General features: G+C 35.8%; 1 protein-coding gene across 1 annotated transcript; it reads left to right on the top strand.

Moving 5' to 3' along the window:
- Positions 1–1,633: 1,633 nt before the first annotated feature.
- Positions 1,634–2,143, top strand: LOC308651316 (large ribosomal subunit protein uL23-like; the record flags this gene model as incomplete). Its single annotated transcript, XM_081298231.1, has 1 exon — positions 1,634–2,143. One exon carries the CDS (start codon positions 1,634–1,636, stop codon positions 2,141–2,143), a length of 510 nt encoding a protein of 169 aa, XP_081154357.1.
- Between the last annotated feature and the right edge of the window lie 9,580 nt (positions 2,144–11,723).

Raw genomic sequence — 11,723 nt, 5'->3', positions numbered from 1 at the left:
TTTTGTCTTAACTTCAAATTCTGTATTTTTATACAAATGAAACTATGCACAATCTTTCCATATTCTGTAAATACACTTATTTGAAGATTTATAACCTGTAAAATATGCCTTGTAATGAGTTTCTTAGAGTTATGAGCATTGCCTCATGTAACTTAAGCAGATTCTGTTTTTGAAATTCCAGTGTGTAGGTACATATTGTTTCTCTCTATGCTGTTGTACATTTTCTTCTAGACAAAGTATGCGTATCATATAGAAGAGTTGTTTGAAGACCATCAGTTGAGCAAAATTTATTTACTGGGTCTATTTTACTCTTTTTTTTTTCTTTTTGGATTTGGCAGAACAAATAGAAATGTTATTCCTTTGAAAACTGTCCCATTGCTGTGCCTGCCTGAGGCCTCATCTTTCTATATACACTTTAAAATGCACATTTGTCCCTTTCAAGGGACTCAATCTCTTTGCCAACATCTGCAAAACACTTCTGTGAAAAATATCCAATGGTTTATTTGGACTTCTTCATCTTTATGGAAAATGCCAGAAACTTAGAAACACAGACTAGCAGCTGCTGCTTTAATATCATCGAATGTGAGAGTTGCAATATTATCTTCACACACATATAGACCACACTTATGGGCCCAGAAAAGTGTTTGCATTTTGATAATACACAGTGATATATCTGGATATAAAGTTTTAGCTAGCAGCATACATATTATATACAAATCTGTTTTAATCTTTGCAACATAAATAGATATTACCTTGTCCAAAACAAGAATAATTAAGACAGAAAAACACTCCACAAGGACAGAAACACACCAACAAAAGCCCTGTAAAGTCTGTAAGCACAGGGTTTGCAGAAGAATATAGGTAATCAACAAGAGAGAAACACAAACTTACTTAATTTCAACCAGAGAGAGACCATTTTAAAATATCTAATATTTATTGTTATTATTTTAAACCACAAAGAAATAGCTGAATTTGTTAAGACCTCAATTTGCCTCACATACATGGGCAATTATATCTGCCACTTAATTCTTTTTAACTATTAATACCTTGTAACTTGAAAAATAACAAATTTAGAAGTCACATTCTATTCCATATCTCCAATGAGGTAAAAGGATGGAAACCAACACTGGCTCCCTAGTCCAGCCCTCTTTAAATGCTGAGCTTTTGAACTCACAGGATATTTTCCCACCTCAGACACACTTTGCCAGTGAAGTCCTTGCAGCTTACATTATTAATTTATCCACATTAAGACTGAAGTTTGCTTTCTACTCACATCAGTGTTTCCTACTCTAATTTCTATGCAGTAGAGGCTCATTTATCCCTTCTGACTTGATGTAGCTATCTAGTCATTTTCCCATCTGGACTGTCAGCTTTTAAGTGCAAGATTGCATCTTTCATTCTTTGCACTGTACCAAATATGGGTGATTCTAAGCAAATAAACAGCCAACAGGTGGATAGAGCAATCTTCCATTTTATTGCTGTGGTCTGAGAAATTACTGTGGCTTAGAAAAAGAGTCAGCTCACAGTAGAAAGCTCTGGATTTTGTGGGAACCTACTACAAGTCTACATGTTTTTAATATTTTTAATATTTTTATTTTATTTTGTCTGAAAAATGGAGACCCTTTTTACCAACATGACACTAAAAGCAAAGAAGGAAGCTCCTCCTGATATCAAAGCTAAGGCTTTGAAGGCTAAGAAGGCAGTGTTGGAGTACATCCATAGCCACAAAAAGAAAATCTGCCTGTCACCCATCTTCTGGTGGCCCAGGGGGCACTGTGGTTCTGGAGGTGCCCAAGTACCCCCAAAAGAGCAACTCCAGGAGAAACAAGGCAGACCACTATGCCATCATCAAGTTCTGCTTGAGCACTGGGTCAGCCTGAAGAAGAGAGAAGACAACACCCTTGTGTTCACTGTGGATGTCAAAGCCAGCAAACACCAGATGCAACAGTCTGTGAAGAAGCTTTCTGACATTGATGTGGTTAAGGCCAATATCCAGATAAGACCTGATGAGAGAAGGCATATGTTCAACTGGCTCCTGATTATGATGCTTTGGATGTTGCCAACAAAATTGGTATCATCTGGAGTCCAGCTGGCTAACTCTAAATATCCAGTTTGCTTTCACTATAAAAAAAATCTGAAATAAAACTTTAAGGTGAGATTGCAGAATATTTATAACAGGCAGTACATATTTGCTGTAGTTAGAATGCCTTTGTTTGAATTATTCCACCAAAAGGAAACAAGGTTTGGCTTTGGTTTTTACTTGTTCTTTTCAGATATATATGACAGTAGAGTGTATTTTGGCTTATTATGCATACATAGAGTATAACTTATTAGGATCCCACTCTTATGGTTGTACATGATGTTTAGTTTCTCTGGTGGTGTATTCGTAGATGAACATAGAAAAATTTTGTCTGATTCAGTCAGAAAGGGTTCTGTGAAGTGTTTTCAACTTAAAAATCTTCTATTTAAAATTGATTAGCATTATAATTATTCATTGATGGGAGCATTCTTATGAAATAAGATTTGTAGGATTTTTTCTTTTAATTAGAGTAAGGAACTCAATCAGAGGTCCCCAAATGAAATTACTAATGAGCCTATCAACAAATTATCCTAATTGAACACTTATGTGTGGCAGCTGAGAATTAAAAGAAAAATTATGTGAGGACAATAGATCTGATTTGTAAAATCATTAGAATTGACAGATTCTGATGTCCTCTCCTTAAGTCCTCTTTTCAGAAGAAAAAAGAAAAGTGCATTTCTTTTGCTGTCATTAGTATCTGAGACATCTTTCTGTCTAAAATTCTTAAAACATATTTCTTTATTTCATTTTCTCTTTCTCTCTTTTCCCTTCCTGCCCAGAAGAAGGGAATTGCCTTTTTACTTATTCTCAGCTCTTAAATAAGTAGGACCAATTTGTAATTTCTCCGTTTTCCTTGGAGTCATTTAAAGGGAAGGGAGAATATAAAATTGTTCAAAATTATCTAGTTAGTATGCTAGAAACAGGAAATTGGCCAAGCTGCTCTTCGGAAGAGTCTAATTTCTTCATGAGATTTCTCTCAGGCAGCGGTCTCCACCCAGCAGCAACCTTATCTTTTGGAAATTTGATAGAAATACAGATACTTGAGCCCCACCCCTGATTCAGAAATTCTGGGGATAGAACCAGGAATATGTGTTTTCACAAGTCCTCCAAGTGGTACTAAATGCATGCTTAAGTTCTAGAACTCAGAAAGGACCCAGAAGGCCTCCTATTAAGCTATTCTGTTTTTCTCAGCATCACAAAAATGTAGCAAGGCACAGACAGAATGCAATTAGCAGAGCTGATGGTAGTGGGAAATTAGAAAATGCAATATTGCTAGTGCACATCAGATTTTTCTTTGTTCCTCCTGATACTTAGGTTTATTCTATTCATCCCTTAATAGGACTAAAATAATATGTTTCATATTAATTAGAGCCTGACAGCAATCAACATTTATGAAACAGCACAAAACAATATTCAAATAATTTATGCTTTTATCAAATTACCTTTGGATTCTAGTGTGGAAAAGTTGGAGGAGATGAGGCATGGTAGAAATGTTTCTAATTCTTAGATAATTGATGCTGGAGGGAGAATTGTGTGTGAGCATTTTCCAAATTGTATTGACATATGAACACAATTTATTCTTTTTCCCCAGTACATTTTCATAGTCATTTCTCTAAATTCCCTTTCTGTTATGGAATGCTCTTTGATTTGCAGACATGTATTATGTATAACCAAGAATAGAGACTTTCAGAAATTGTTGATTCTAACAAACAAACTTCAAAGTTCTTAACATATGGTTGTTGTTGATTGAATTTATCTAGCATAACAAGAAACTAAGATAAGATTTCATTCAGCAAAAGCCACTATGAAGTATCACTTTATGGAAAGCCATTAGCTAGGACTCTAAAGTAAGAAGTAACACGAGAAATGCAAATAACAACAATGTAATTAAACTGTCAAATGTGATAGCAAAATTTATGCGAAAATACATGTAGCCCCAGTATTCTTTCCCTTTTTTTTCTACCCCCAGTTTTTAAGGAAACATCAAAACTGTTACTTCTGAGAATATTTATAACCTGTCAAGAGAAAAGACTAGAAACTGTGGCTGTGTATCCCTGAAGGAAAATGTTAGTTTCAAAGCACCATTGATGTAAATATTGCCTCTTTACTATTTTTCGGAGTAGGTTGTTATGCTGATAAGTGTAATTGTGTTGGAAATGTAATTATCTAAAAGCCATTAAACACCAATGCCTTTTGATAATAAAATTATAGATGTGGGATCATCTTTAACATAGGGGGCATGAATTTTAATACAACTGTTGCTTTTTATGTGAGAAATAATACTACTATAACAAAAAGATGCTATATAGGATGTTTGATGTGGTTAATGGGAAGCAGTTATAAAAGGGATTCTTGCAGATGAATATTCACTTTGCTAGCCTGCAAAAATTGGAACGCATTTAAATCTTTGTTGTCATACACACACAGGCACACTTAGCCAATCCTCGTAATGACTTTGCATTGTTTTTGTATGCACACTGAGATTATTTTTATGCAAAGTGTCAAAATTCCTCTGTAAACAAAACAACGATAATAAAAATGACCAAATGACAGCATACATAACTGAATATACATTGTATTAAGAAATGTGAAAGTTCTGAAAACTGCAAAAAGGAACTTATTCTTCATTAGTGAAAATGAAACAGCATCTGTGCAAGGAAAGAGGCATCAAAGATGAAAGGAATTGAATAACAATAGACATAGGAGAAAGAAAAGGAATGTATCTGTGACTATTTATTTAAAAATAGGATTCTTTTATGGAACTGAAAGAAAATTTTGCTTGAGCAAACTGTCAACTGTTTTTATGGAATGAATACAAAAAACCCATACTTGCAGCTTATTTTTGTAATGTGCTCCTGGGACTTAATTTCAATTTGATCACTAATAAAAACTCCAAATAATAACTATTTTTACAAAGTCATTGTGAAGAGTAAGAAAGATACTGTATCATATGATACATGAAAGTGCATATATAAAGTATTATTGTCTCCAGGCCTTAGAAAAAGCATTTCTCAATATTTTCAGATAGGTCGCATGCCCCTGAGGTGGCAGCCTGACAAGAGCCCATAGAGGGTCCTGTTGGAGCTGGGTGTCACACGTCAAAAGCATTTACCTAGACCACAGAGGGGCTCTAATTCTCCTCAGGTGACGAGTGATGTTGCACAGTTTCCAAAAGGGAGAATGAACGTAGATTTCTCATAGCAAAAGCGGATGAGGTGGCTGGAGTTGTGGCTCAGCGGCAGAGTGCTCGCCTTGCACGTTCGAGGCCCTGGGTTTGATATTCAGTACACATAAAAATAAACAAAATAAAGGTTTAAAAAAATGAAGTAAATAACAGAGGTAACAAAGGAGGGAAGAAAGATTGAGAGACTGAAACTGATGTTATTCCTCCATTATTATGAAAACACCTGGATAATCTCCACATCAGTTAGGCCTATGTAGCTCACCCAAACCCAGGAGTCACCCTTACTCCTTTGTTTCCGGGTCCTTTTTTGCTTCCCTTCCATCTTACATTCTTTTCTTCCTAAGAAATCACCCCCACCCTACAGTGGCTTAATGTAGCACCCCTGATCATTAGTAAAACTGTGAAAGTCATTCGTGATTGTTCCAACTGGATGTCTTTTATTTCTCCCAGGAGACTTGTCACTGCTTGTCTTATTTCTCTTAAGGAAGTGCTATTGAATCTAGGTTTATTATAATAGGAGACAGAATAAGAATCTTCCCGCTGTGATTTCTCGTGGTTTCCCCATTTTCATATTGGTTTTATTCTAATCAACAGATTGAAGTGCAAAGACTAGGAATCAGGATAAGGATCTGGAATCTGAATTGCTATACTCAAGCAGCTGAGCAAATACCTGCCCTGTTAAACCACTCATACAGCTAACGGATACACAGTTCCCCCTCTGCCCTCAGAGCTAAAGGAGAAGCTCACATTCTCTGAATATAGTGTATGCCTTTGCGTGTGCATAAGCTACACAAACTTACACATCCCAAATAGCCTCCTATGACTCCTCGTAACACTGGCAGTGATGCTGTAGCTCAGTGTTTTGAATTATTAGCATAGGTAGATTTGGGGCTTTTGTATCATTCTACATCCTTACCACTTTCCCCGTGCATGTTTTCAATGTCAGTAGAACAGAAACATACATATGGTAATTCAAAGAGATCTGTTAATTTAGGTATGTTTATTCTGAAAACTTTCTTTTGGAAATGAGATTTTAATAGACATAAAACATATTCCTTTCCCCTTCAGTGTGATATAAAACCCAGTAAGACCTGGGTAATGTGCCTCTAGCAACTAATGATATTTGTAGAGGCTTTTTGAAATCTATATTGGGTGATAATGTTCCATCTCCCACTGTTACCGTTTTATTATAAGCCTAAAACTAGTAACACTGTTGAAGTGAAATCCACAAACAAATAACAGCATCCTTTGGAAGCTGGGTATAGTATGTTTGATATTTTAGTGAGGAAATGCTACGTTGGCTTATGAAAAGTCAATCCAATTTCTGTGCTTCCTCCTCACTGAATTTGTCATCTGAATCAGGATCATTAGGAACATTATATACATCTAATTCAAATATGGGATATTGATCTGCAAATAGATGCCTTTATTATCTTCATGGGTATGATTTTTCTGTGGGTGCCACAGGCCTCTGTGGGATTTCTAATGAAAGGATACGATATTCTGTGCTCAACTCAGTGTTTACTCATTTCTTTACTCCTGCTACATGTATTGTGTAAGAATGCATGATAATAACATCAGTGTTGTGCAGCAATGTGAAAGAAAGGGTTACAAAAGGAACTCAAGGATTATACCAAGCTGCACCAAACACTACAGTAGACAAGATCAGATGGCATACCTTGTTTGGGGTTCATACACAATTTTCAAAACAGCAGGGCTTTGTTCTCAGCTCTTCAGTTCTCACAGGCTTGTGAGCTCTTCATCAAGATGGGAAATACAATCTTTTTGCTCTTTCTGAAAATGTGAAAATCTTTGAAGCTGAGTTTGCTTTTAGTTGGTGCAAATGGTAAGGAAGAGGAATGAAGGAATTCAGCCAAGCAATTAGCGAAATATTATATAAAGAATTATTTGGGGGATTGATTTACTAGCTTGAGGGACTCTAGGAGAATAGTTTGTAAAATTTACTTAAATAAGTTTGTGGAAGTAGAGTAGCAATTCATTAAGTAAATCAGATAATTGTAAACAAGAACTTGTATGTAATGAGAGTGTCCAACACTGCGATGGTTTGAATAGGTATCTGCCAGAGGTCCATGGTTAAAGGCTTGGTCACCAGCCTGTGGTGCTCTTGGGAGGTAGAAGACATATAGCCTGGTAAGAGAGACTTAGATCACTGATGAATCCCCTGGACAGGGATATTGGGACTCCTTTTTTCTTTGCTTCCCAGTTGTAATGAAGTACATAGCTCCTCTGCCACATTCTCCTGCCATAATGTACTTTGCTCCTGAAGACCAAGAAACCACTGGGCTAAGCAACCATGGACTAAAACCATGAACCAAAATAAACAATAAAATGTGTCTTCCTCAATTTGTTTTCACATCCTAATTTCATGTGGTTTGTTTTGGCAGCCTTTAAGTCACAAACTATCCTTACACTAAATCCAAACAACATTTTATAATTGACATCACATCTATCATGTATGAATCAGTTGTACTTTTTCTGCAGATATGCAAAAATTTTATCTTTTAGATATTTAAAAATACTAAATTTATTGATTTATTCACCTAATGAATCAGTTATTTTCACTTGCATCATTTGAGGTTTAGGGAACCAAAATATACCTCATCAAAATATGAAGCATTGAGCTGAAGACATTTAAGAAGCAGCAGATTCAGAGGAGCTCTCTATGTGCCTAAAAACAGAACACAGATTTACAAAGACTAATGCTATCATGCCAACCCTCTATCCCTATTAGAAAGAATGAAGGTTAATGACTGAAGAAAGCTCTAGAACCCTTTCAGTCTTGAGATAAACCACAGGAATTCATATTAAGAAGTTCTTATTAATTTAATTTTTTCTGTGATTTGTTTTCCTTTTCCCTAGGGTATGGCTTGTAGGAATTCAAAGTTGCTTTTAAACATCTTGTCATTTTCCTAAAGTTTTAGCGTTTTTTGTTGAACATGCTCTGTAAGCTGAAATTCATAGCTGCTTCTTTGGGAACCACTCATTCCGTGGGTGTCTCCCATGTACGGTATATATATAAAATATACATGTGGATGAGTTTATTTTTCTCCTGTTCATCTGCCTTTTGTAACAAGCATATGTTTTAATTTCTAACCATGGGGGGTATTGTTTCCCCCCCCACAAGTAGCATTTCCAAGACAGTGTAGCTGACTATATAAAGAACCCAGATTTAAACTTAAGAATAATGCATTTTTAAATTCACAATTTTTGTTCTAATCTCAAGTTCTATGTCAACTTTTTTTTTGTCACTATGTTTCTGGGACTAGATAAGGGACTTTTTGCAAGGCAACTATTTATTGCTTACATGTCCTTGGTATATCTGTATGGACATAGAATTATGAAAGTAAACTTGATTTGGACTGTTGTGAGAATTAGTAGAACAATTCATGTAAAATACATTTGGAAAATATATTGAGTTTTTCTCAAATTTAGCCTTTACTAGCATATTTATTATGCTTTTTACTTTTATAAATTTGTTCATATATATTTTCTTGTTTGATTGTCTTAAGAACTTATGAAGTAGACAAGATTGAATACATGTATATTAACTTGAGAATGAAAGAAATGTATAATTTCTTTATTTCTGAAGGATCTGAACAAACTTATAAAAATAGATTTAATATAACATGTATAAAAAGAGCCATAGCAACATAATCTGATTTTCAAAGTTGCAGAATTAATGGCAAAACTAGGACAAGTCTTCAGGTGTGAAGAGTTCCAGTCTAACTTCTTACAATAGTATTATCTTTTCCAGGTGGCTGATTTTCAAAGAATGTAATTGTGCTTTATCCTAAAGCCATGAGAAAATTTGTATATCTGTAAATGCATTTTGACTGAAAGTTCTCGACAAAAAAAAATCTAATTTTTCTTTCTTTCTTTCTTTTAAAACCCCAGTGAGCACTTGAAAAATATTTTTGAACCAAATCTTCTTCATTAAACACCAATAATTGTCTTTTAATCCAAGGGAAAATATATTAAAGTTTCTTCATTGGATGTGTACTTGTCAAGGTAATATTCCAAATTACGTATAATATTTTCTCCCTCAAAAATTTTAATCAATAGACTTAAAGGAACTCAGTTAATTCTTTCCAACATGAACAGTAATATACAATGAGAAATCACATCTTAGCATCATTCCTGTGTTCTTAGGTAGCATACAACTTTATAGTGGAAAAGCATGGACTTGGTGCTAATGACACATAAAACAACAAATCAAATATAAAATTCTTTTTAATCTCTCTTTTTTTTTTTTGATGGCAGGGCAAAAGCTTTCCTCTGACACTTTCTTCAGTGAAACATAGAAACTCTGCAGATCACTAATTAGAGGAACAGGATGAGTAACAGTTAATTTGCATTACCTGTTTTGCTAGTTACTCTTCGAAGTATCAGGCATAGCACCTGAGATATACAAAATAGGAAGTGAATAGATGCAGGTAAAATAGGGTACATAGTCTTAGTTTAAAAAAGGTATCTGGCTTGGGGCAGAAATTTCCCCAAATGCACCATCACAGGAGATTTGTGGCAAAGTAGACCTAAAATGCTTTTAGAAGGTGTCATATTGCAGAATATTTAGTGTATAGACAGAAACTACTTATACACATTTTCTTTTGTCTTATTCTAACCCATTTGGCGCTCAAATTCTTTTCTGCCCTCAGGAACACCCAATGCTTTTGACAGCTATGGGGTTGGGGAAAGTACAAGGAGATCACCCATAGATAATGAAATATTATGATGACTTGTGGCTCTTTAAAAATCCACATATATTTATTTTCATAGATAGTCTACTATAAGAATAAAACCCTCCTTCCTTTGTTATAGTTAAAGCTTTGTCCCAGGGTTTCATATATTGGCTTCCAGATCACTCAGGTATAATCGAATCAAGCCTTTATTGAAGCACATCCGTGGCGGCTGACCAGAACATAAAGCTATTCTGATCAGCTCCGAACAATTGCAAAGGCGCTACTTATAAGCCTGAAAACCACAAAAGGGATGTTTGGGGGTCCAGCCAATGCAAGCAAGCCAGATTACAGAAGCAGGAGAGTGCAGTCAGGTGGAGGAACACTTAGCCAATCACAGTTAGCCCAGTCACCCCAGTTACAGAAACAGTGCCTGGTTACCCTAGTTACAGAAACAATGCCCCATTAGGTAGTTCCGTGTTCTTAAAGGTTTCTATAGCAAAAAGGAAAAGAACATCTTGCCCCAGTCATGACCCTTCTACTTTGGCATGGTTGTTTTACAAAATGGAGTCACAAAACAAAATGGAGTCACATTTTGCTTTTGCTATCACACCTTCATTTAAAGTTAAAGCAACTTCGCTCTACCTAATCAGACCGGTTAAAGTTTGTTTCAGAAAAGGCAAGAAAGTAGACTTCCTATCTTTGATCCTGTGAAGCACTTCTACTGCTTTTTCTCTCTGTGTTAGGCTACAGGAGCATCCTCCAGAATTTTGAATAAGGAAAGGGAGGGAATACAAGAGGGAAGCAGTGATCTCCATTAACTTGAACCAGTGTCTGATCAGTTTTCTCAGGCTATGGTAGGTATTGATTCTTTTGTTCTCTCTCTGATTGCCTCAAAAGACCAAATAAATAAATAAAACAACCGAATAAACATTTCTGGAGATCTTATATGTCCAGTTTGTTTGGGATATGTGCTTTGGCCAATTTCCTGTCTCTGGTCACTTGGGATGTGTCCCTTGTCCCTTATAAATCTGGTAGGACTTCTCCAGCTTCCTTCTTCTGTTTATCCCCATATCAGCCCCTTGAATATGATGCAAGATAATGTTAGCCTCGCTTATTTTCTTTCCCTTTTTTCTAGTATCTGAAAATGCATCTGAAAAACATGCATATTTTGCTCCCACAAATTCTGAAGGAGCAGAGATTTCCTCTTTTATTGCTATTTCATGAGAGAAGCCAGCTTATGACAACCAGTTACCTATTTTGCAAAGTTTCTGTTCCTTAATTTGGATCTGGAATGACCCACAAAGGCCCTTTTATAAAAGGATTGGTATACAAAGTGGTGCTATTGGGTCATGGTAGAGTATTTAAGGTGGGGGGGGGGCTTGTTGGAGGTCTTTTGGTCACTGGGGACATTTTCAGATCCCAGTCCCCTCCTTAATCTCTTTTGTGTCCTGGCAGTGAAGTGAGGGGCTTCCTCTGCCATGGTATGCTGCCTCGCTACAAGCTCAGAAGTAATGGGGCCAACCAATTGTGAAATGGAATCTTTAAGACATTGAGCCAAAGTAAAACTTTCATCTTCACGCATTGATTACCTCAGGTTTTTATTCTTGTAAGAGAAAGTTGACTAACATACTCTGTTAGAAGGGTTTTCCTGTGTTTGATCTTAGTAGAATTAAATGCATAGAAGAAAAGTTAATTTGTCATGTATACATTTGGAGGCACCAATGTTTCTTGTCTGAGGAAAGAAAATAGAAATGCTTGT

Source organism: Spermophilus citellus, assembly GCF_964194105.1.
Source record: "Spermophilus citellus genome assembly, chromosome: 6".
Classification (NCBI taxonomy): Eukaryota; Metazoa; Chordata; class Mammalia; order Rodentia; family Sciuridae; genus Spermophilus; species Spermophilus citellus.
Note: the sequence above shows the minus strand (reverse complement) of the source record. Positions and strands in the feature narration are given on the sequence as shown.